Genomic DNA, 25902 nt, shown 5'->3' with positions numbered 1-25902 from the left:
AATTCAGGTGTCTTTTGGGGCTGGGCATCTTTATCATATGTTCAGCTCCTCCTCAAGTCCGAGGCATGGCAAGATATGTGAGTCAGCTTACGCCGCTGTGCCATTTGTTGCATTGCATGGTTGTTCGTATTACATACACAGCCAGATATGCAAGATGCTGCAGGTTCGTGGCGTCCTAGTTGCTAGAGATGTGCATTTCTCGAATGCCATACTTTCAAGGACTCTATGTCTTCAGCGCTGTGAACAGTCGGATAACTGGTCCAGACGCTCGTTGGCTGTATTATTTAGCGTATTAGCATTGTATCAAGAGTTCATACTTTTGAATAACTATGAGTTTCCCATGCTGGTGGACGCAGTACTCAACAACACAAGGCAATAAAAGCTGTGATTTATAGACATTGAAATATTCTGGTCCACTATAAATAAATCATGCCTATTCTCATGATAAGATTCGTCGTCGTATAAGTCTTGTTGCTTAATCATAGAATAGGTAGTACGGGGTTGTATAGGGTAGTGCATTCATTGATGCGTGCAGCTGATGAGCCGTGGACCTCACCACACCAGATCTGCTGTCCGTCAGTCATAAAGACTCAAGGTAAGTTACACCTTCTAGCTCAAACTCAGAGTTTCTTATTGATCCAATCGAACTGTATTGGCTAACTAGAATTACAACCGGTGTTGTATTGCGCATATGGTTGCGTCAAAGCACATATTCATCCAGTTGAGGGTGTTGCTGCAGGGTTCATGGTTCCTGAGTCATGGCTGCAATATCACCAGCTCAACAGAAAGAATTTGCGACTGCAAGAATAAAACAACACATCCGACTTAACAACGCCATATCACAGATGTTCTATTGATGCATACATATATAGTCGTCGTTTCATTGAAAGCAACACGATGATACATCTCTGGGTAGGTAACCACATACGATAGGTATGTTGCATAGAGAACGGAGCCTATTTTTGACAATCAAAACTACCCACCACCCATGGCTGCACGCACGAGAGTCTGAATAGGAAATAAGCGGAGGTATGACATGAGTCGTGCACTGGGGAGGATACGGAGGTCAACGCTCGAAGCTCTCCAATTTGTCAAATGAATGTGGCTTCGGTAAGAGATGTCCTGCCGATGAGTATTGTACCCGTAGTTGGTCATAGTAGGGGATGCCAAGCCGGCTGGCTCCAGATAACTACTCGACTCATGGCCGAGTATAGGATGGATGATAGAGTAGGAGTCACGGCAAACCACATTGGGTGAGAACTACGAAAGTGGCTGGTTGTAATGACGGGAATGGGATGGCTAAATGGATCAAGGGAACAAGTATGTATGTATATAAAACTTCACTTATTATTGGTGTTGCCTGTCTTTGCGAATCTTGGTCTGACATCTGGCAGCACCTCATAACAGGGACCCTGCTCTGGTCCGTACGTGGATATGTAACCGAAATTGCTAGTGATGATGTTAACCACAGCAGACATGGGGCCTGGATGTTAACCGGAAGAATACTGCTGCAAATCGATGGACTAGACCCATTCGATACAGAGATCCCAAAAGTTAAATAACGAATAAACCCCTGAGCAAAGTTGATCAAGGGGCATCATCGTTCATTATCCTTGGCCGGACTAGGAATAGGTCAGGGACTGGGGGTTGACCTCACTTTACATATACATACATACATGGATGCAGGCTTGCAGGGGCCTGTCAAGCGCGGTAACGGACCCAAGTGGATATCCCGGGGTCGCAGTAAATTGCGCTGGAGCCTCTTGAAGCCGTTGATATTTTGCACTGATCAGAGTCGTCACTGATCAAGCAGGTCAAGTAGCAAAAACTAAGTAGACAAGAGCCATGTAAATCCTCAAGCCACAGGGTACATGAGGTGACGATGCGCCAATATGCTTGACGAATAGTGACAGAACGAGGCACGAGTACTTGGCCAGAGGCAATCCGGTAATAAGAACAGAATGTCACTGTCATGGTGAGCAACTGCCGTTCGAGAACAAACCCAGAATCTGGTTGCACTCGAGTCTGGGCGCCTTGCCGTATATATGCGTATGTCATATAGGACTGTATGTGAAACTTTGAAAGAGCGTAAACTCCGTGTTAGGACTTGAATGTTGGACAGATGCCGGCTGCCTGCATCTACCTCCAGTTTGAGCCACAGAATGGCAGTCGTACGAGTACAGAGTGGTCGACGGATATAGGCGCGTGTGGGCGTTGGTGTCACAGGCTAAAGGAGTAGTTCTATCAACGATTCGATCCTGGGTAGCGCCAGACATACTGTATGTGAATAGCGACATTCTTTTATCTGAGCGTCTCCAGTAGAAGGTTGATCGACAACCAGGACGCGACCAAAAGCGACAACAACAGTTCTGATGCCAACAGGATCCGAATTTCAGTTCACTGCTGAATAGGCCTGCTCTGCTCTGCGTTCTGCAAGAAGCCAGGGTTCATCGGAGCTCGACTAGACGCTCGGGCCCACAAAGTGTTCCGGATCCATCGGTTCCCCGGTTTGCTTGCAGCATTGTTTGATCCATGCAGGATATTGAATCGACATGTTCCCCTTCTGACGAAAACGACACAAATTGCTCCAAGTTCGGTGAAATATAGGGATGACCTGCATTGATTTGCAGAATGGAAAAGACACATCATCATGGAAGGTGCACAAGCCCTTGAGATAGATTGAAACCATCCCCTTCGAGTTGATGAAGTTTGAGTCTTAGTGTGTCTTGTCTCAATGTTGTCTCAAATGAGATCGTCACCGAAAATCTTCAACAATTGGGGATTCTCACCTGACATATATCAGAATTCTGGTCCCAACTTACACATCTGAGAGCCCTGTGAGGGAATGGAAGCCAATTCGAAGTTTTGGAGCATCCATGGGGGAAGGGTATTGGTCACCTAGCAAAAACCAACAGGGCAAGAAATCGTTTCTTCCCATTCCAGCTACGTGGGATCGTGAATCGTGCTAGCCGTGTATGTCAGATTGATTATGAAGGTGCTCGTTGCAAGGGCCTTTCGCCTACTGACTTATAGCCCCAGCAACAGAGGCACTGAAACTCCCTCCTGGGAGGTTCTCTGGTACAGGGCAAACGAGCCACCAAGTGTTTAAATTATCTTGGTGGAGTCGACGAGGCCCAAATTTCGTGGGTCAGAAACCAGCTCATGGCAGGTTTGGAAATGGTTATGGGCGGAGTTGGTACTCTTGGACTAGCTGCTACTTCCTCTGAAGCGAAGCGAAAGATCATCTCTTGGATGGCAACGAGTAGCGCGGGCTCTGGGTTGTCTTGGCTGGGCCCGAGCTACCAGCAGCTACTAACTACTCAAGGTGAACTGTGATTTGCTAATCATCCATGTAAATGAAAACAGACACGAGCTGCTTCCCCTGAAGGGTGCAGTTCCAGAAACCAAGAAATCGTCCATTAGCGGAGAGATTGACGGCGAGCCAGGGCCTTTGCTGCGTGTTTGGGGATGAGGAAAAGACCTGGAGTTCAAGTTTGCCCGAGTACTATGAGAGATTGTACGGAGTACAGCCTACTTTTGATAGTGATACAACTGCTGGCTGTCATTGCTTGGACGGATAACATTGAGGTATCGAAGATGGTCAAATTTGGCGGGAGATCACCTCAGTGGCTCTGGTGGATGCAGTTTTAGCAAGCGGACGCATGCAGTGGACACAATCTGGGTAGTAATCTGGCTTCGGTGGTGCGCCTTCGAGTCCTCCACCTACCCAGCTCGGGTTAAGGTCCTCCGCTCTGGGGCGAGGCTCTAGCCCTGTTTGCTGCCAGGACGACCTTGTCTCGGCCGCTCAGTGGACGGGATGAGCTTCTGCTGGAAGCTTGGGTGGGCTCAATTGGCGATGGCTAGGACGAGGTCAGGGGCTGGTTTATCTCGAATCGCTGTTGTGCTTGCAACTTGTAGGGCAACGGGAACGACCAATGGGTCTCATTGTTGTGTGGCCAGATAGAAGCATTGCTCTGACAGGGTCTCCCTCCGAGGAATTCTCATGGCAGTATGTTCGGAGATTTAAAGTCGATTGATTCGAATATTTGGCTAATTTGATGATGTAGATAGTGGAAGTTGTGGTGCGGTACATAAAGTTGATGGTGTTTGGGTGAGTGGATGAATTGAGCTTGAGCTGGAGAGGGAGGTCGGATTGGATGGAGTGGACAAAAAGGGTCGGGGCGACGGCGACGGCCGCCAGGGTTCTTTCTAGCTGCAGGTTCGTGCAGCAGAAAGCACCCACTGTAAATTGATGGCGGGGCTTTTTTGGTACCTAGGTTGAGGGGGTACTTGATGCTTGGTGGATAAATCCCCAGAGTCTTGTGTACCTGAAAACGGATGAACCTGGAGTCGACTGAGACATACTGAAAAGGCTACTGGCGTTGTGGTCAGCTGGTAAACTCTATGAGGCTGTTAAGAATTGGATTACGGGCAACGAAGATGATGACGGTTACGATTGAATCAACTTGATTGCCATCGAATTTACAGTATATGTCTACCCCTACCTTAGGAACAAGACGAGGAGCAAGTTCGATACTGCCCCAGTGGAGGGCTAGCTACCTACCTTACCTATCCTTCATCCTTCTGAACTTCAGTGGCCACCTAGGTGGTACTCTACCTAAGATACTTACTGTACTGTGCTAACTCTAGCAGTTACCTGTTAGTACAGTACCTCGAGGTAGCATTCGGCCGTAATCTGTATCCGTACCGAACCGTGCCTGAATAAGGTATGTGCATTCGATTTACCTTACCAATTGAAGCTTGCTTAAAGTACCCAGGCCATTAATCTGTCTGCGGACATTATGTTATTGTTGCCGCTGCTACTGCCGCTGCCACTGGCCAAGTCGAGCCCGCGCCCACTCGTCCACTCTCACTCATTCACTCACTCAGGTTGGGATTACCCACTCAAATGGAAGCACACGCCCCCCTGCCTGGACCTACTTGTATGTACTGGTTGTACCTACTTGCAGGTAGTCCCATCTGTAGGTACTAAGTCGGGTCCGTAGCTCACATTCCCTCCCCCCTAAAGGCCCCTACCACTAAGAATCCTCGTCTCTCCTCTCTCCTCCAGCTCCTCTCTCTCCTCCGGCCTTTTCCCTCTCCACTTGCATTTGCATTGCATTTCGCCCATTTCTATCCATCCACCAACCTCAGCCGGCCGAGCTCCTGTTTTCGCCCGTCGTCAATTTCTCTCCTCGAAAGTCGCTCTTTTCAGCTGCTCGACCTGAGCTCGACTTGAATCTGAGTATCGTCGCCGCCTTTCTCGATTCATCTCTCGACACCGCTCCTTGGCCCTCGGAGATCGTCCAATCTCACCTCCTGTCGCGCGTAAAACCATCCGACAACGAAAGTTGACTGGTCGATCACGATGAACTCCCAAGGCAACAGTGATGTCTCCCCCGAGGCTATGCAGTCGCGAATTCAGCAGGCTCGTCGCGAAGCCGAAACTCTGAAGGACCGAATTAAGAGGAAGAAGGATGATCTCGCCGACACCACTCGTACGTGCTTCCCGATTGCCTAGTCGCCTCGAAATCCCCTCGGAAACGAAACAACGATGACTATCAACAATGATATTTATCAACACGCGTCTTGTCAACATAACGTTTTAGCCTATGAATCAATGCTGACCTGGTCCTTCTCAATTGTTTAGTTCGCGCTGTCGCACAACAGGCTCATGAGCCTATTCCCAAGAACCAGCTTATGAAGGCCAAGCGAACACTGAAGGGTCACTTGGCTAAGATTTACGCCATGCACTGGTCGACCGATAGGAGGCACCTGGTTTCTGCTTCTCAAGATGGCAAGCTCATTATTTGGGACGCTTACACCACCAACAAGGTCCACGCCATTCCCCTCCGCTCCTCCTGGGTTATGACTTGCGCCTATGCCCCTAGTGGTAACTTTGTGGCTTGCGGTGGTCTCGACAACATCTGCTCCATCTACAACTTGAACCAGCAACGCGATGGCCCTACTCGTGTTGCTCGTGAGCTTTCTGGTCACGCCGGTTATCTTTCCTGCTGTCGATTCATCAATGACCGCAGTATCCTAACATCCTCTGGTGACATGACCTGTATGAAGTGGGATATTGAGACGGGCCAGAAGGTTACTGAGTTTGCTGATCATCTTGGTGATGTGATGAGCATCAGCCTCAACCCTACCAATCAAAACACCTTCATCTCTGGTGCTTGTGATGCTTTCGCTAAGCTTTGGGATATTCGCGCTGGAAAGGCCGTCCAGACCTTCGCTGGCCACGAGTCCGATATTAACGCGATCCAATTCTTCCCTGACGGCCACTCTTTCGTGACCGGATCTGATGATGCTACTTGCCGTCTCTTCGATATCCGCGCGGATCGCGAACTTAACCTCTACGGAGTAAGTGTGGACTTGGCCAATTGGTTCTTCACTTGACTAACGCGGTTGACAGTCCGAGTCTATTCTCTGCGGTATCACCTCAGTGGCTACATCTGTATCAGGCCGTCTTCTTTTCGCTGGTTACGATGACTTTGAGTGCAAGGTAAGGCATATTTCTGCTTGTAGTTACAAGCTCGTCATCTCTGGAACTCGTAAGCTAAGAAAACTATTAGGTTTGGGACATTACTCGAGGCGAGAAGGTTGGCTCTCTCGTTGGTCACGAGAACCGTGTCAGCTGCTTGGGCGTAAGCAACGATGGCACAAGCTTGTGCACAGGATCTTGGGATTCTCTGGTAAGTTTCTGTCAACGACAAGACCGTGCCCCAAGAGCAAAATGACTGACAACATTAGCTTAAAATCTGGGCATACTAATTGTTCCTTGCGACTATGAACCTTTTGTCTGGATATATAAATGCCAGTACGTGCCACGGCGACTATACCATCTGTGTTCGAACGATTATATTGCCCATCGAATCCGAAATCCAAGGACGCCTACCTTGATTGCGACTACTAGCGAATGCAGGACGACGTGACGAACCGCACCTTACCTTTAACACATACCCCTACCGACGACTTTCCCCAGCCGGACTCGATTATTCGTGGTGGATTTGGGGAAGAAAATACACTGGCTGATGCGATACCTCCTTTTCATTATTCCCTATTTATTGTTTCCCCGTTTCTTGTTTTTTCTCGCACCTGCAAAATTCTCTGCACCATAGTTTCCCCTTTTCTGACACAACGCGGGTTGTTAGTAATGGGTGGTTGTATTATTGGATGGGTTTCCTCTGTTCAGTTGCCCTTTGTATGCGTATCGACTCGACGGCACATGTCTCTCGGTTCCGGGCCGTTTCTACTGCAAAATGAATAATTCAAGGAGCCAAGATCTGCGATGCCGTGGGGGACGATTTTATATGAGGGGAATCCACGGGAGTTGACGGCTATACCGAGCAAAAATTTCAGACCTCGAGATAATACATCATGATGTTTCAAAACTATACGCGTTTTCTCCTGCCATTGCGAATCTTGCCAACGTTCCCATTGCCGTGTCAACTTGAAGCCTGAGTCTCGGCGGTGCGCGAGCTTGAAAACTCCGAGTGGACCACTGATCTCGATGAGCAAGGAACATCCAAATACAACGTTTATCGAATCCGTAATGGCAAAGGGTGGCCAGAGGCTTATGGCAAGTTCGGACAATGGCATATTGATGTCACACCTGTTCGGCATCGCTCTTGATATCTCGCCACTGTTGCTTCCGACAGTTATAACCAATGGGCGGGCTTTGACAAGGAGAGCTTAGTGGAACATGATCACCAATAAGAGAGACAAGCGTCTCAATTGTATAGTGTACTTGCTGCCAGACGTGTGTGTTAAGTCCGGCGGCTACTAGAGACGATACGTAGGTGCAGTAGAAGGGACGAAATAGACATTCTAATAAGGTTTTCCGTCAACGTTCCACACTTATCCTGTTTGTCTTGTCGGGAGACGAGGCATATTTGTGGAAATTGGTTTATGATATCAGGCATGAGTAAGCATCATCTACAGGCTTCTGATGATCCTACGGGACCGAGGATCTGCTAGTTTGTGACATTGGATGGCGGCTTCCTTTAAATGAACTCCATAAGGTGTCTGATGAATGATACGATGAGGTTCTCATTGTCTGTAGGACATCGTTACTAACGAAAGGTGTTTGGTGCTCGTCTAGAACCGGTAACACATGGGTAAGGCCGTCTCGGGGAATTAGGCCAACCGACACTTATATAACAGAAAGGCTCTGGTCATTGTGTTACTGTCTCCTCCAAGTGCGTTGACAATACAGTTTGATGAGAGTCAAGACAACTCGAGTGACGGCGCGCACTCGTTGACTATCAGTACTTCCACCGCTTTAGATCTAAAACTGGAAAAGTCATAGAAATCAAGGGGAGATTGTAAAAATGGTTCCCGCCTGTCCTCAGATATCAAAACCAAGTTGGAGAGGACTTTCACAAATATTGTCATATATACCTGGGCTACCGAAGAACAGGACTGAACAAACTTACGGGCATTGATACGATAGTATAGTCAGTCTGACGAAATCCACGGCAGTAAAGGAGCGACTTGTTCCTCTGTCACCAGTTACGACAGTCAAGTAGAACTAAGGCATCCCAGCACAATACTTGACGAGGCAGAAACAAGGTGGAATCAGCCATGACGTACTCAGAGCCAGAAAGAGAACACGACAACCAAGATAGATACTCCACGTAGGACGATGCGTCACGGGATATAGACGAGATGTGTTGTCAAAGGATGGTATCACAAAGCCCAGGTCTGACAATGGCCCGAGGGTTCTCGTGGTCGCCGTGATACACTGTTGGTGAACTTGGAAAAAGGCATGCCGTGAACGCATTGGACACTATGCGATGGCTTGTTGGCGGTGCGGGCGAGGCTAATAGTATAGTGAAGCTGAACTGTTGTAGTTCGGGGCATAATAGTTGTGACGTGTGTCAGGAACTGATCAATGCTAAAGCCTATTGATCAAAGTGCAATCAGAAACAAGGCCCTAAGTGACGGTTATCGTTCTAGAAGGCTTCGGGGAAGCCGAAGCATAGATTACCTACCTATCCAGCAACACCTTGTAATTTATGACATTTGAAGTTCTCGTGACAGCTGCAGCCAACACGGAGCTACCTTCTACTATGAATAAAGTAGCGGTGGCATAAGGTTCTGACAGCAAACTGCCATTGATTGTGCCTCACATGAGTCAGTCAGCCTTGGCCATGCCATGATGTTACTGAAGAGGCTGGGTCTGGGGAAATAAGAGTGGTATGGTCATTGCTTGTGATGATGTGCATTAGAAGGATTTGGAACCACGCTAGGTGACCATCAGTAGCTGGGAGAAGGTTACCTTGGCCGATATCTTTGCTTATTTTACAACAGTGAGTGAGGTTGGCCGATCTGAGCTGTCAAACCAACGCGTCAAGCACAAGATCCGTGATGTCAAAGATCGAGGCATGAATGACTTTCAAGATTCGAAAGTCACTTCGAGATGTAAACAATGCTTTGACGGAAAGTACCAGGCGAAAATTCACCGCTGTTGGCTGCTATGACTCTTTGCATTGTTTTGGCAACACAAACAACAATGCATTCATTCATTGCATCCTCAGGTCGTGATTCACAACTGAAGCAACCAAGAGCCTGACCGTCATTTCCAAGTCCAAGCTTTGTCACCGCCTGCCTTGACGTTCGGTGTTGACGCCACGATCGTAGTCGTCATACTCAGCCATGTCGAAAGAGTCGCGTGCCGCCATCCTCGGCTTCTATTACTTCCTTGACCGTATCCAATTGGATCCATATCCTGGCTTGAAACGAGATCGTGAAACAACTGCGGAATACGCTAGCGGCCCTATAGCCTCAATTGGACCTGGAGATGAAGAAGCCGGGTCATGCTTATGCTTATGCTACTCCGTACACAGTACGACGTTTGGGAGTGCACGGGTCTTTAGGAGGCAGAACCTTCTGATGAGCCTGACTTGATTCTGATATGGCTTGCGAATGATGTTATGATGAATGTGTACCTGGGAGGAATTCTCCGACCACGATTGATGTTGGTATTGCTCAGCCTGGAGATGAAACCCATGTTATATCCCTTAGGAATCCATTAGACAGATGAAGCGTATCAACAGGGGTGTCAGCAAATCAAACAGCTAGTATCAGAGGTACTTCTTACAGTAGCTAGCTTTTAGTATTAATTAAAGTATTCTTAATACTGCATATTGCAGATTAGTACTTTAATTCTCACCAGATCTTGCCCTAGCTACAAGTCCCTCAGGCAAATTGATCAGCAGCCAATCAATACTGGAGCAGATTCCACTTAAATACGCTTCATCTGTCTAATGGATTCCTAAGGGATCTAACAGAGTGGCCCAGCATGTCTGTTTATGATTGGCTGGAACTCTGCAATTGATTGGAAGTTGATGCCTGTCACTTCATGTCAGGAACCCGTGCAAGCCGTGGCATTGCCGAGTCCGTTTCTGGAGTGTCGCAGAATGGAACTTGATGTGGTGGTTCCGTTGCCTTGGGCGCTTTGTTTGATGCATTTCAAGCTCAGATCAGACGAGCTCAAGTTTGGATCCGGTCATGATCTGGTGATCCAACCATGAGCAGTCTCTTCATGTCTTGATTTAGCATTAGATCGCATCGTCAAAACGACCAAAGCAACGCATTCCTCTGCCATAAACTTGTCGCATTTGCCCCTGAATGCAACCCAAAAGCCTATCTGATAATTCTGATTGTTGGCACTCACTGGTGCGACTTTGCCGCATCAAATCTCATTTCAGCGACTTCTTCAGCAATCAGTGCCATTCACTCCTCGGGCCAGGTGACCCGTCCCGGAACGGAATGCAACCTCATCGACCATTTGCCATCCATCCGCAGCATCCATATCCGGCCATGCCGATTAATAACACAGAGGACGTACATAGCCTTTTGCTCTGAGTGAAGAAAAAGCCGTTGTGAACCCTGGATCCTTGCTTAATCTGGAGCTATCCACCCCTGACTAGGTACTCGCGTGGCTTGCATTTGAAGAGCCATTCTGCACCCATTGTGTCTTATTGTCGTCGCATCAGAAGACTTTAAGACCCAATGATGAAGGGAAATCTTGATGGGCGGTCAGAGAACCTATTGAGGAATGTGCTCTACCGAGTCTATCTTGATCGAGGAGGTGGCTATCAAGAGATCTGCATTAATATAATTCTAGAGGCTGCTTGAAGGCACATCTTAAGGTTATGGTTGGTATTAGCATCACCAGACTCAGCTTACTATTCCACAATCTGATTGGTGCGCGATCCACCAACTGCCCGAAATGTCATACTCATTTCCATATCCATTCGAATTGAGTGAAGGCGTTTCTATTTCGGCGCCCTGCAACGAGCGCTCAATCCCTGCGCCGCCCGAGTCTTGCGCCCTCTGACCGTTTCCAGGACAGATCATCAGGTGGCTCGACCGCGTTCCTCTATTGTTTCTTGTCGATGGCATGCCTCCTTCTCCAAAGACTCGAATTCTGAAACAAACCAAGCTCGGAAAAAGAGGATCCCATCCCCTTAGACTTGGACTGCCTCGTCACCTTTTGAGTCTTGACCCTTGGATCCAAGCTTTTCGCTCATCTCACCGCCCTGTTCCTGGTCATATCCTTGTCTGTATCGATAAACTCCTGTTTGCGTGGTCTTCTCTAACTCGGATTTCGCCTTAACCCCCCTTCTCCACATCTTCCAGAACGATACAACACTTGTGTTTCCAACTTCGGCCCTGGACGCTGCTCTAGCATTGACCATCTTCACCTCTTACCTACACTTTGTTGCGAGACACACACATATTAAACCTCCCCCCTCCCCTCCAAGTCTGCCCGTCATGTCAACTGCCGCTCAAGAAGAGTTTAACGACCTAGTCGCCAAGAACACATACCGCGAAACCCTCCACCCTGAGGACCGTGACGACCCCGATCTCAAGAACCAACTAGATCTTTCCGAAGAAGACGTTTTCCGTAACGCCCAGATCGATAACGCAATGCGCATGCCTACTGTCGATCGCCTCACCGGCGCTGGCGCCTCTGAGATCAAGCTCCCTCCTGTCTCTTTCGACAGCGGCCGCGCTACTGGCGTCAAGGGAGTCATTGCCGATGCGCGAAACTACGAGGCTGCCCGCAAGAGCAAGTGGCGACACCGAGTCCGCACTGCCCGCAACAGCATCTTTGGCATTGAAGCTCCCACTCCCGTCAAGAGCGACACCGAGAGCAGCGATGACGATGCGAAGAGCGCAAGTGATGCCGACGAGGAGGCCTTCCTTGCCGAGTGGCGCGAGAGCCGACGACGTGAGCTTGAGAGCGAGGCCAGCCGATCTGTCAGAAATCGACGAACAAGTCCCAGTGTACGCATCTACGGCCGATTGGATGAGGTCGATGCCCTCGGATACCTCGACGCCATTGAGAAGGTCGGAAGGGAAACCACTGTTGTCGTGTTTGTGTATGATCATGAGGTATGCTTTGATCCGCCGTTCCTTTAACCAACATCATACTAACTCGTTCAGTGTGAGGTCTCTGCTACTATCGAGTCAGCACTCATGCCTATTGTCAAGACTAACCCTGAGGTGCACTTCGTCAAGGTCCACTACGAAGAGATCGAATTTGATAATGCTGCCGTGCCCGCTATGCTCGGATACCGAAACCAAGGTGACCTGTTCGCCAACTTGACAGGCCTAATCGAGATGATTCCTGACGATGAGACCTTTGGCACTTCATCATTAAAGCAACTACTACAAAGACACACTATTTTATAATGTGCTGGGTCATATCATCTTCGTTATACCTTTACCACCTTAATGCGGCCACGTCTACGACACACCATCATTATACTATTCCCATGGACATAACTCCAAGTTGATGTCTTTGATTTTGATACCCAACCATGGCGTCAGGTCTACCTCGGAGAGGAAGACACGCTTAAAATTTCTTATGTTTTATTGGCAAATACGTTTTTTCGTTGGAATATGAATGTAGCAGCAGGAGGAAGAGCTAGAATACTGGACCTAGCTCACTTAGCTGAGAGAAGAGTGCACGAGCATAATGCAATGACATTGGAGCTTCTGGATAGAATTTGGACTTTTGCAATGCAGATAGAGATACCCTCCTACCTTTATGTGGACATGTAGACATTGGGGTACTTGGGATAAGTTAATCGTTATGGGAGAAAGCGATTGAATTCCCATAAATATATCATTTATACTACCTTTCTTGACTTTGGCAAGGCCACTCTTTTAGTCTGGTGTGCCGAGAATCGGATGATACATGGAAGCATAGTAAGCCAGGAACAGTGACGGGACGGGGATAGCAATATCCTAAATCAAGACGTTAGCTTACCCAAACGATGGGCTCTGATCCCTATTCTTCATCAGCTTATCCCTTGGATAAAGCTGATATATATGCCATCTGGTGTTGTGACGCCTGAGTGAGCAGATTATCCAACCAGGTGTGCCATTGAAAGGGCAACAATAGGACGATTGGTCCAACCAAATGCATCTTACCTCATGCTGCCAATATCGTATACGTATGAGAATAATATTCTGACATGGGGCTGCATCCTATGGCGTTTGTTGGCTACCTAGGTAGCTATTGTTGGTTTTGGGCATCGTATAAGTAATTGGACAACATGAACCATAGCGGTGAGAATGGTGTAATTAACAAGCTCACGAAATGACTCTTCTATGAGTCTTATCTCGCGCTTAAATACTAGTAGTACCGATATAGAAGAAAAGAAATCGGGTTCGGCGGTTAAGTCTATCTCGAAACTGACCTGACAGCCCAACAGATGAGACGGGAGGTTTGCTCACGAGGTCTAATGAGTGGGCTATTTCAGCCCGAAACAGAAGTATCATACCCCGCAGTTGCGCTAAGAGGTCACGACGGTTCATGGTGGGGGTTGCAGGGTTCGATAGTGCCATGCATAGCGATAAGCCCTTAGAGACGTAGGAAACTGAATATCAAGAGACGTGTCACCAGGAAGCGAGAAACAAACAGGGCAAAGAGAGTTTAAATGACCAAGTGGTACAAGATATGTGACTCGAAGAAATATTTCCACTTTTGCAGACTTGAAAGTTCACAAAAAGCTTGAAACTTTGCAGGTTGACTTGGGCAAATCCCCCCTGGAGCTGTCTCCCTATCTAAATGGGCGTGAAATGCATGGATCCTCTTTGGTGCTAGCAGGGACCCCAGTTTAAGTGACGACAACGAGGACGGGAAAGACATCAAACACATCACAACAACCTCGAGAGGTGGTGAATAGATGATTCAAATTGCTTCATTGCTTCTATACAAAGAAACAAAGGGCTGAAGCTGAAGCTTATAGAAGCATATAGGGAGGAGAGTACGTATTTTAGGTTCAGGACGACGCCATAATTCAAGGCATCTGTCATGTAAGCTCAAGCTCAAAGCGATCCACAGCTGGGTTACCTGCAGCTTGAGTGAGGGAGTGAACATCTATTTCGTCTGCCTTATCCATCCATCTTCTTCTGCTTCGTCTTCTCTACTTTCTCCTGCCCCTCAACATCACCTGCTCTTGGTTCTTTGAGCTGTCTATCTACTACGAAAAGAGCCCCTTCTTCTGACACCAGCAAAGGGCATACACTGTGATCTTATCAGCTTCGAAGCCCGAGCTTATCCTCACAACCCGAACCCCAGACTGTGCGCCATCATCATACATAGGTAGTCAGTAGCCCAGCGACACATTTCATCGCAACAACACAACACAACAGGAACCTTTGGATTTGAGTTTTTGACCTCAGCAACACGCCGACTTTCTATTTGACCAACCTCTGCCACGTAAAGTGCACGCAATAGCCAAATCTCCACCTCTTTTTGGCTGCCTTGCTCTTTGGCCATAGACAGACAGCCCCAGGCAGCGAAGCAGGCCAAGCTCAGTCTATACGCCTTCGCCAACATTGGACCTCACGGACCCGGAGCAACCTGGAACAACGATACTTCCAGACTGCGTTGAGACAACATTTTTGTGACTCCGACTTCGCCTGTTAGTTCTCTTCTCTTCTCCTCTGAACTCAGTCTTTCCACAAACACAAAACAAGAATTCATTCACATCTATTCTTCCACAATATTCCTCCAGGCTTCCCCCCGCCATCACTGTCCTACGCAGACCCCCCTTCCCCATTATCCGGCCTTCCGCTCACCCCTCACCTTATCCTCCCACCTCGCTCTCACTTGCCCCTCGCAATCCGACTTCACCTGACGCCTCATCGTATTATCCTTCGCAGGTTGCTTCTTGCTATGAAGCTTCTGATGGGATAGAACCTGGTTTTACTGTATCTTCGCATCGTTATGGAACAGCAGGACCCTGATACTCCATCCACTCCTTCTGCCGTCCACCGTGATACTGAACAACGATCGACTCGCCAGTCCCCATCGTCATCATCCTCGACCTTTTCGCTTACACCAGCTCCCCAGCGTCGAACCTCGAGCCCCTTGTCCCGTCCGACAACACCGGCAACGCCTAGTCCGAGCACAATATCACCGAACCGAAGTTCTTTGTCTACTTCTGAACCTACTCTACGATTTCCTCGCCCCCAAGGCAATCGGCATCTCGCCAACTGGATATCGTCCAGTAATCCAGACATCATGCGTATCACTACCACTACTGAGGACACTGGCTTGTCCGAGTCCACTTATGAACTAATCTCGGGCACCGATACCGAGTCTCAGGACGGAAACTACACTGAGTCTATCAGCGAGTCTGTCGGCTCCCTCGACGTACACTACCCCGAAGACGTTCATAGCCTCGCCGGCACTGAGCAGACATGCGATGACGAATCTCTTGCCGATGAGAACGAACCCCCCGTTTTACAGTCTCTACAAGAGTCACAGGCCGCGTCTGTGTCTGAATCTATGGACATAAACGAGACTCCACGAGCAGAGCAAAGCTGGGCCTCAGTCGTAAAAAATGGCCCTCTTCCCGAGGTCGAGGCAGAAATCGAGGCGGAAGAAGAGCCCGAGCCCGAGCCTGAGACTGATGCCAAAGCCGAGCCTGAATCTGAGTCAGAGGATGAAGCTCGATCTCGAAGCTCTCTTGAGTATACTCAACAAAGCCTCAAAACCCCATCGATCCCTAGCCCCGACGCTAGCATGACTGAAGACAGCCAGAAGCCGTCTCCTGATGATGTTGAAGAGCAGGCAGAGAGCCAGCGAGCGCGATTCAACAAATGGTTGAATGAAGTTCAGCCCCATACGGTCCGTCCTCGGGAGGCAATGATCAAATTCGCCAAATCTATCTTCCCTGCGGTCCTCGCCCTTGTCTTGATGTCGTTGATCCGCACCTGCTACACTCCACTATCGAAAGATGTAGTACCCCACATACCCGCAGCCACCTCCGCTGTCACAACTCACCCCACTCTGTTGACTTCAAGTTATACTTCATTGCCAACTTTGCCGGTTGTTTCAACCTCAGCGGGACCTACAGGTCTTGTACCTCTTGAGAACCTCCGACCCGATGAGTGGCTCTGGGGTGCCAAGCAGCCCGAGGTGACTGTCACCAGACAGCGAGGTGGCTTTTTAATCCACATGCCTCGAAGTGCTAAGAAACTATGGCTTGATCGTGACTGTCTCAAGTTCGATGCCAAGCGAGGTGATCAATCCGTTGGATTCGGTACCTCATCCGTCGACGAAGGCATTCTTCTCAAGATCCCCAAGGAGGAATCCTATGGAACAATCAAGGTTGACATTTTCACTACTTGTCGACCCAAGGTTCACAAGGTCCTTCGTATCGTATTCCAGAAGGGCATTATCTCAGAAGCTTTGGACTCGACCTGGGCCTTTGCACAATACTTCCCAGAACTTGTCCCCGCTGCTGCTCAAGAGGCAGAACGGTGTCTCGAGGAAGCCAAACGCTCCTTGGGAACAGCCTCTGACAACTTCATGAATACATCTGACAGTTTCTTCAAGGACTTGGAACACAGATTCCAAAAGGCCCACCGATCTTTGAGCTGGATCAAGGCCGATATCAGAGACCGTGCCAAGTTAGCGACGGAGGGCATTTCGAGACAACTGGAGGTTGTTGTGGGCGACGTCAAGCTGTACATGCCTGACACGCAAGCGATGCAACAACAAGCAAAGTTGGATTTGCTGAATGCTCAGATCCAAGCTAGGCTCTGGTGGATCAAGTACACTGCAGGAGAGAAAGAGTATACTCGCTACCAACGTGCGGCCAAGCAGTTCATGGCCAAGAAACTTGCGAACGACAGAAAGCTTCGAAAGGCTGCGAACAAGACCATTAAGGCGTCTTCTTTCGAACAGTTCTTCCGTGCTTGGTCCTCAAAGAACCGTCGCGACACCGGAGAAGGACAGAGGGTATAGTGGCAGAAAAAGGACCCTGGTTTGTGTGTTATGGCGCAAGGTTTTCTCTTTCCATGTTATTCCCCCTCATCATTATGGTTGGACGAGGACTTATATGTCAAGGATGGACTTATTTTGGTAACGCTGAGGTATGGGTTTAGTTGGGCCGGTGGTGGATTTGGAGTTCATGGGTCTCATACCATCTGTAGACGTCTTTTTTCTATTATGGTTGCTCTTTCCTCACTTTTATTTCTATGATAGTCAACGGTATCGACGAACCTCTTTCACGAGCTTTGAGTGTCTTATTTTTAAGCGGAAAGTGATTCGTTGTTGGCGTGGTGAGTTGCCTGTAAGATCAGAACGAAAAGGAAACCAACTATAGTCAGGTAAATACAATAATTTACTTCGTCTCATCTCATGAATCGTATCACTTATCGGTGGAAATGAGCACTACAGTCAGTCTTTGGGCAGCAGAACTAAACAAATAGAAAGTGTCGTGAAATTATTGAATGGCCTCGGAACTAAATATATATTGCAAAGTGAAGCCGCTAATACAGGTTTGAATAGACGGTAAAATTCTCAATAGGTAATGTACATAAATTAGTCTTTACTCAACATGCCCTTATTCTGAACCACTAACATTCACGACATATTGTTCGAGTATTGCCGTGGTTCATAACGAATATACCAAATCCTGCACTTTAAGCCCCACTCAATGAGTTACTCCACAGGCAATCTTGCAAACCCTGCTCGATTGCTTGCTTCGAGGCCTAGCAAGTATCTCTGCAGCTAATAATGAACTGAGAGGTACTTTGTCAGAGCTCAAAGTGGTCCCCAATCACCAGGTAAGGTACCATTGTTGACTTTTGCCGCAGAAGTTCTTGCAGCAGTGGAGGGGGCACAACAGCCCAGGGGAAAAGGAGGGGCAGTTCAGTTTTTTTCAGTACCTACCATAGGGCGGCAGGACGGCAGCCTGACGGACAGACAACCTAAGGTAACTAAGCCCAAGTGAAAACAAATCACCAGACCTTGACCGCAACCCACTTCCGCCATCTACTTTCCATACATCCATCAACACCACAGCATAAACTTTCAATACCGTCCCTTGCGTTCCCGGAAGCATCTTCCTAATTACATCTCGCTTATCTGGTAAGTCTGATGGCACGCTTTCCTCTGTCCGGCTTTTGTCCCTTTCTCCCTCCCCATGAGACGCTTGGGGCAATAAAGGTCCTGAGCCCCTCCTTACCTGAGGAGGGGTAAAAAGCATGCCTGCGGGACCTGGGATCCTGGATACGCAAAAAAAAAGTTGCTGACGTCTGAGGGGCAACAGAACTTCGAGTTTATTCTCAACCGAACACGCAAACCATCAAGATGTCTGCTTCCGAGCCCACCGAGCCCAAGGTTGAGGAGACCAAGCCTGAGGAGACCAAGCCCGCTGAGGCTGAGAAGCCTGTCACATCTTCGTCTGTCTTCTCCATGTTCGGCGGTGGTGCTAAGAAGGAGAAGAAGGAGGAGGAGGAGCGTGGTGACAACTCTGGCAGTGCCAAGGCCCAGCGAGAAGCTGCTGAGGCTGCCAAGGGTGACGAGGTACGTTCGCATGTCTCAGCAGTGGCATGCTGGAACCGTATCCCCGCGAAACGTATGAGGCTAACAGGAATACTTAAATAGGAGGAGGCTCCCGAGTCCGAGGATGTCCACTTCGAGCCCGTCATCAAGCTGACCGAGAAGGTTGACACCAAGACCAACGAGGAGGCCGAGGAGCAGACCTTCAAGATGCGCGCTAAGCTTTTCAAGTTCGTCAAGGAGAGCAGCGAGTGGAAGGAGCGTGGCACCGGCGACGTTCGTCTGCTCAAGCACAAGGAGAACGGCAAGACCCGACTTGTTATGCGTCGCGACAAGACCCTCAAGGTCTGCGCCAACCACTACATCGTCCCCGAGATGAAGCTCTCCCCCAACGTTGGCTCCGACCGAAGCTGGGTGTGGAACGCTGCTGCCGATGTCAGCGAGGGTGAGCCCGAGGCTGTTACTCTGGCTATTCGATTTGCCAACGCTGAGAGTATGTTCCACCGGTCAACGAACTCCGGTAAAGGCAAACGCTAACTGATTTATAGATGCCAACAACTTCAAGGACTCCTTCATGAAGGCCCAGAAGGAGAACGAGGAGATCTTCAACAAGGCTCAGGACGCCGAGGCTCCCGCTTCCTAAGCAGCCTATCTCATACGACCCCTCCCCTTCCCCTGCCCCTTCGGAGATGGATCTGTATATCGCCAGAGGCTCCCACTCGTTCGTAGCTCCGCGATTTACAGAAGCAAATCCACTCCAACACTCCCATATAGCATGCCACAACAGAACAGCAAGCGAGCTCCTTATACTGCTGAGGACGCTTGGCCCGTCACATATACGCGCGCACTTCACCCACGCCACAACACCAACTCCCGAGTCTGTTTTTGATATGGATAGATAGAGATTCCTAGGACGGAAAGGATTTTTTTATTTTTGAGGTGAACGGCCTCGATTCAGCCCCAGGGCGGATTGGTGGATGGATGGACGGATGGATAGTTAGCATCATAGGAACATCATATCACATAGCACCCTGTTGAAAGAAGTAAAAGAAAAAAAAAATTCCATAGACATCTTGTTTATTACTAAGTATATAAACGAATTGTTCGTGACTCGAATTTGATGAGTTGTGGGCGGTCGATGTGGCTGATGTTGGTGTCGAGGTTGGAGCTGTGGCTGGTGAGTCTCACCGTCATGTTTGCTCTAGTTTCCTGGGTGATGAGGACTCGAGTTGATATGACGAATAATAGTGCTGTTTGAGTGTATGTTGGATCATGGTACAGCTGTCCGCGGTATTGTGCGCGCCATTAATCTGGAAGCCAACCGGGTTGTCATTTGTTCGTTGGGTGTTATGGAAGAACTAACATGCCACTGTCGACATTCCCCTACTGGCAGATTACACAGTCTACAAACAGAGTTGGCAGTCCAGAATAGAGGCCTGACTTTGAACTCCTCTTGTATCATATCTGTTCCCATTGGTATATTCACGTCATTGGGAAACCCAAAGAACGGAATGAGGCTAGGGAGGAAAGAAAACTCAGGACCTTGATCATAAATGACAAAAAGACTCAGGTAAATTAGCATAAGCTTAGGATACCTTTTGCTGAGTTTATCTGGACACCCTATATCAAGGTCCGATGTTTCTTGCTCCTCGAGGTGAGGTGAGGCAAGACATGACGAGCCAAGAAAAAGCATGAAGGCCAGGTAACTTTGTGGAGCCAGCAATTCAGTGTGTCCTGTGCCCTGGAACCTGGAACCTTTCCCCTATAAGCGCAAGACAGGAGACAAAAACAATTCACGTCTTGGGCTTCGCGTCGAGTCTGTCTAGGTATAATAGTAGATCGATCAGCTTGTTGCTTCTAAGCCCTCGCGCCTTGAACTTCTTCTTTCTTTTGCTTCCCTTGACTTGTATTTCCTTGGTACAGAGCTCATTTCAGAAAACTCGTGTCGTCTGCCTTGTTAATCGTCAGTTTCTTTCCATGTTAGCTTGAGGTACCAGTAGTAGACTTGACTGCGCCTGCCCCGGGGGCCCATAGGTACCTAGGTAGGTATCCTTACCTTAGTACCTTAGTAGGTAGGTACGAGCAGCATTTCTCTGCCCTGCCTTAGTAGCTGCCCCGTCCAACCAGCAACTAGCAACCAACTGTCTCCTGGGCTGTCTTTGGCTGTACAGGCTGGCGTGTCTCCGTTTTCCGCCGCCGTTTCGTTTCCAGTCCCATCCATTCGTTCACTTCATTTTCAACTGCTGTACCTTGCCTTTGGCCGTGTCGTCTTTGTAACTCGACCCGACGCATCACATCCTTTCCTCATCACTTGTGTGTCCCTGTGTATCCACGTCCATCTTCTTGGCTGTTCCCGTCTCTACCTTATCTTCCAAATCTGCCCTCCACGTTTGGTTACCTAACTTCCAATTGCTGTTTATTGACCTGGAGAAAAGATGTTGGTCGAGGTGAGTTTGAAAATCCGATCCAATCCAACCCAGTCCAGTCCAATCCTCCCCCCGAGTCGCATTGCCCTGCTCCTTCGACGTGTATTCGGATCATTTTAGCCCCCTTGGGCTGCTGTACTCATTCATGTTATTGCTTCGCCGTTTTCGCCTCTTGCTGTAGTCGCAGCCTTTCTCTACCTACCTTGGCTTTCTTTCCTGTCTTTGGGTGCTTGATTTGTCCTCGGTTGTGTCAAGTCTGGCTTTGTTTCGCTTCACGGTCAAGTGTGTCGCGCGGTGAGGCTCTGCAAAAGATTGGTCGCGGTCTAGATGTTCGTATCTGTCTGCATCTGCATCTGCATCTGCATCTGCATTTGCATTTGCATTTGCATTTGCCAGTGCTAGCCAGTGTCCGTGTCAGTGACAAACGGTGACAAGCGTCACGCGTTGAGGTCGGACAGCTAAAGACAGAACATCGGCCATGGACGCCCATCCATGATGCTTTCTATTTGGCAGCTGTAGTGTCCGTTAAGGCACTGACTGATTGGTCTCGCCTTGATGTTTGCCTCTGTGCTGTTGCACTTCAATGAGCCCGTTTGCTGCGCGTTGTTGCAGCCTCATTCTCATATTCCACCAGTTTCTGTCACGCACTTTACCACGCCTTTGTGTCTCTTCTCTACTCTCATTCCATGCCTACACTGTGCGCCAGCGCGTCTTGAACTTACTTCATATATTTGAGGTTTTGTGTTACCGTGTGACTTTTATTGCCCACCTGCTAAGCTTCCCACATCTCCAAACAACTGCGCACTACACTCCAACAACTCATCATCATGGCTCCGCGCCGCTCACGAGCAGCACCCGTCAGAGTGACACTTAGAACCAAGGCTAACTTTTTGGAGCGCAAAATCAGAGTTGTCACCGAGCAACATGTCATGTAGGTTTGCGCCAATCTTTTCCAACGTCTCGGCTGCTTTCCTTGAATCGCGTGCCTTCTTGATCAAGACCTGCTTCAGAAGCGATTCGAGCAACATGTTTTCAGGTACTGACAGTCGTGTTTTATTAGCGACAAGCCGTCACCCGTAGAGGCGTTCCCCATGCGAGAATGGAGCTTGAAGGTCTTCTTGCTAGATGAAGATGGCAACGAGCGCCCCGCAGACGTCTTCACCAAGGTCGTCTATAATCTACACCCTACCTTTGATAACCCCGTTCAGAGTATGTTTGAGACGAATTCCTGATATTCCGAGGCAAAGCATGATAATTAACAACTTTGCGCCACCTACCAGGCTTCCAGAAAGCACCCTTCACGTGTAAGAACGAGGGCTGGGGCGAGTTCGAGATTAGCATCGACTGTTACACCACGGAGAAGACCAAGCTAGCACCCATCGTTCATGATCTCAACTTCCAGCAGGACCGATATGAGCAGACGCACACTGTGGTCTTCAAAAACCCTTCACAGAACTTGCAGGAGCGCTTGCGTGAAACCGGTCCTCTTCCCACCGATGACGACCACAGGACCAAGAAGAAGGGACTTGCGACCAAGAAGAGCTCCCAGAAGTACGACTACGAGAAGATTGCAGAGTCCCTGGAGAAGCTCGAGGAGGAGGATCTGCTGCGTGTGATTCAGATTATCAACGAAAACAAGGGACCAGACACGTACATTAGAAGTGATGTCGAAGGTGAGTTCTCCCATCAAGTTTGTATCACCACTCCTACTCTTGCACTTTCCTTTACGTTTGATTGCAATCCATCCTTGTCTTTTCCATGAAATTGATGTGTATGGTGGGCTAATAGTGGATGACTTGGTTAAAGCCGGAGAGTTCTCGATTGATCTCTACACTATGCCGGATGGCTTGACGTCGAAGCTTTGGGATCACCTTGTAAGTTTTCCTGGCGGTCGTTGCTGAGCGTTTCGTGATTACTGACCACGTAATAGTCCAAGAAGGGCCTTGTCGGCTAGATGTCCATGTAGACGTATCCGATTGTTAATACCTCTAATGTCATTCCGTCGACAAATCGGTCTATAGTTTGTGCTTGGGAGTTGCTGAAGCATCTGGATTTAGGAAAATGACGAGTTAATGAGCACGGAGGGGACGGACCAGAAAGGGAAAGGGAACCAAAAGATGTATCTGACCTTTTTTTTTCTTTGACCATGTGTTCCAACGGAGTAATCACCTGCAGTACCACCTCATTGAAAGTTCTGTATAATTTGCCGTCATGTTGTCTTGATCGCCTCCCAGATATAATGATATGACAGGATGCTGTAACAACGCCGTTGATGGATGGACGTCGGATTTCGGGCCCGGGTGATGAACATTGAGGGAGAACTGGCCAATAAAATCGAGGCTTGGCTCGGCTTCGGCCGGTCAGCTCAGCGGACCGGATCGATCATTTCAATCGGGTTGGTCATTGAATCTTGCCGTTTTCTCGTGGGTGGAGGATGTAACGGAGTGCCGTGTCAGTACGGATGTTGCCCGGACTGGCTACTGGATACCCGAGGATGTGCGTCTCGGTGCAAACGCTACATGGTGGTTGAAACCCGATGACGAACTTGAGGATGTCAAATAACACAAGTAGGTTGAAGCATGAGGCGACAGACGGTCTCTTATGCCTCCCAGGCTGATCTCGTCGTAAATCGAGGATTACTTGGGCAATATGGTATTATAACATCTGCCGCTTCTTAATCGCTGGGTTCAAACAATCAAGACCCAAGGTCCTGGTTGGGAGTATTCAAGTCATGGCTCTCTGAATCTCTATGACCTTGGTGTTAATATTCAACAGCCAGCTGCACATCAAAATGCCACTTCTGTTAGAACACACCATCATCGGCCCCCTTCAGATCATCTACAAAATCGCGCCCCTCACAACTCCCAACTACCGGTCCGGCTGAGACGCAACTCTTGGTGATGACTTGGTGAGCCGCATCGGCACTTATGGGACTTGAGTAGCAGTGACACCTTGATTGAGGAAGTGAGCGGGGATCTGTTTGCACGGGTTCCCCGGCAGTGACGGAAAGATGGACACGGTGGAGGACGAAGATAAGCAAGCGAAGCGAGGAGTAATTCTCCGCCTGAGTGCGTTGCTGTTACGTACGCATCGTGGCAGGGGTCTTTTGGTGGTTTACACGATGGCAAGCGATAGGGCGTCGTTTGGTAAGATATCAGAACAGCTACTGCAAGTTGGGCGTTTTGTAAGCCACGTTCTTGAGCTCCCGTCCGACGTTTGGGGGGGGGGTCATGTAGTTTCCCGGCTCCGGCTCCGGCTCCGGCCCGGAAATCTAACAGAGACGGGCATTTTTATACATACAAGATTGTATTGCTACAGACCAAGTCACGACACATACATATGTAGATACATACATACTATGTATGTGGGCGAGTGAGCACTGAGACATGGCGGTTGTTGATAGCTGCCATTGACGAATGGGGAGAAAGTAGGGGTAGCATTCGTCTCTGCGGGGTTCAGGAGCCAAGACGTAAAAACAATCCACAATGAGAGGCAGGGATAACGCAACTCAAGGCTGCACGTTCATTGTTGGTGCTGTTGTTGCAGGGATCAATTATGTCCTTCTTGTTCTAGATAATTCTTACGAGACGTGTGAGAAATGGGTTTGATAGACCGACGCGTTAAGTTAAGTTATGTAAAACATGTCAAGATGGAGGCGTTGGCAACGTGACGTGCGCCTCAGGTTCATGATTGGTTGTGTGGATGACATAGGAGGGGGCGAAAGGGGGGCTTTAGATAAGTGCTGATGCATATTGAAGCTCGAGATTATGGATATAATATGTTGGTAGCTTTTAGAGAAATGGAGTCTTCGAAGGCAATAAAGATATCAAGAAGCTTTCTTCGAAAAGAAGAGAAGAAACAAGGCTAGAAAGAGGTCACAATTGTCTCAGTTGTTAATGCCAAACAGGCCCTAGACATACAAAGTTTACCTAGAGGAAGATCATGGTGGAAGTTAGCTGCTAGGCCCAGGGAGTTGCTCTTTTGCTCCTCTGATGGCTGCACAAGATTGGATCCTGGGCCCTGGTTTCTCGATCGCCTGCAGCGGTTTTGCAGGAAAACGATATCAAATTCCGGGTGAGCCAATAAGGCTTGGTCTTGGTTATCGACTTGCCTGTCTCGGGATAACGTGAACTTTTGACCAGCCGGGGTCTTTTGTTCTTTTTTTCTAGACTTTTTTTTTAACCTTACCGTGTCATTGAAAATTCTGACGATGTTGTAGACGATGCTACTATGTTCAGTGGGCTGGGAACTTGTAGTAGAATACCTAGGCAGGTGATTGTTATGTTATAACGTACGGTGAAGATGGGAGGCGGAAGACCAAACGCCATTCCTGTAAACCTCCTTGGCATATAGACTAGCTAACACGAATGGAAACTGGACTGATCTCGATTGGAATGGCTATGCTGTGTACTGTGTCATCTCCCAAGTCGAAGAAAGTTACTCTTGATTTCCAATACGTAAGGTATCACATTGACAATCCATCACCTGACAATTGGTGTGTACTACGCCTCCTAGAGGATGGAGAGAAAACGTAAGACTTTGACCCCAAGTGATAAAATCACTGTGGCAGATTTACAACGATAACTAGGTAGGTAGGTAGGTACCTGTCTTGGTGAGTTCAGTGTTCAGTAAGTTGGGGTCTCT

The 25902-nt window shown here is 48.6% G+C and overlaps 5 protein-coding genes across 5 annotated transcripts; all 5 read left to right on the top strand.

Moving 5' to 3' along the window:
• Positions 1–5368: 5368 nt before the first annotated feature.
• FSUBG_918 (guanine nucleotide-binding subunit beta) lies at positions 5369–6780 on the top strand (the record flags this gene model as incomplete). The annotated part of the gene is made up of 5 exons (XM_036687664.1): positions 5369–5498; positions 5651–6369; positions 6422–6511; positions 6582–6701; positions 6760–6780. The coding sequence occupies 5 exons, from the start codon at positions 5369–5371 to the stop codon at positions 6778–6780; spliced, it is 1080 nt and encodes a 359-aa protein (XP_036543504.1).
• Positions 6781–11790: 5010 nt separating this feature from the next.
• FSUBG_917 (phosducin) lies at positions 11791–12714 on the top strand (the record flags this gene model as incomplete). Its single annotated transcript, XM_036687653.1, has 2 exons — positions 11791–12414; positions 12466–12714. The coding sequence occupies 2 exons, from the start codon at positions 11791–11793 to the stop codon at positions 12712–12714; spliced, it is 873 nt and encodes a 290-aa protein (XP_036543503.1).
• A 2548-nt stretch (positions 12715–15262) lies between these two features.
• FSUBG_916 (uncharacterized protein) lies at positions 15263–17290 on the top strand (the record flags this gene model as incomplete). Its single annotated transcript, XM_036687643.1, has 1 exon — positions 15263–17290. One exon carries the CDS (start codon positions 15263–15265, stop codon positions 17288–17290), a length of 2028 nt encoding a protein of 675 aa, XP_036543502.1.
• A 1350-nt stretch (positions 17291–18640) lies between these two features.
• Positions 18641–19475, top strand: FSUBG_915 (spi1-GTP-binding protein; the record flags this gene model as incomplete). The annotated part of the gene is made up of 3 exons (XM_036687632.1): positions 18641–18856; positions 18938–19325; positions 19381–19475. The coding sequence occupies 3 exons, from the start codon at positions 18641–18643 to the stop codon at positions 19473–19475; spliced, it is 699 nt and encodes a 232-aa protein (XP_036543501.1).
• A 2610-nt stretch (positions 19476–22085) lies between these two features.
• On the top strand, positions 22086–23212 carry FSUBG_914 (transcription initiation factor TFIID TFIIF subunit; the record flags this gene model as incomplete). The annotated part of the gene is made up of 5 exons (XM_036687621.1): positions 22086–22189; positions 22319–22467; positions 22539–22931; positions 23047–23132; positions 23189–23212. 5 exons carry the CDS (start codon positions 22086–22088, stop codon positions 23210–23212), a joined length of 756 nt encoding a protein of 251 aa, XP_036543500.1.
• Positions 23213–25902: the final 2690 nt, after the last annotated feature.

The sequence above is a fragment of the Fusarium subglutinans genome (genome assembly GCF_013396075.1).
Source record: "Fusarium subglutinans strain NRRL 66333 chromosome Unknown NRRL66333_c0000004, whole genome shotgun sequence".
Classification (NCBI taxonomy): Eukaryota; Fungi; Ascomycota; class Sordariomycetes; order Hypocreales; family Nectriaceae; genus Fusarium; species Fusarium subglutinans.
This window is presented reverse-complemented; position numbering and strand designations above follow the sequence as displayed.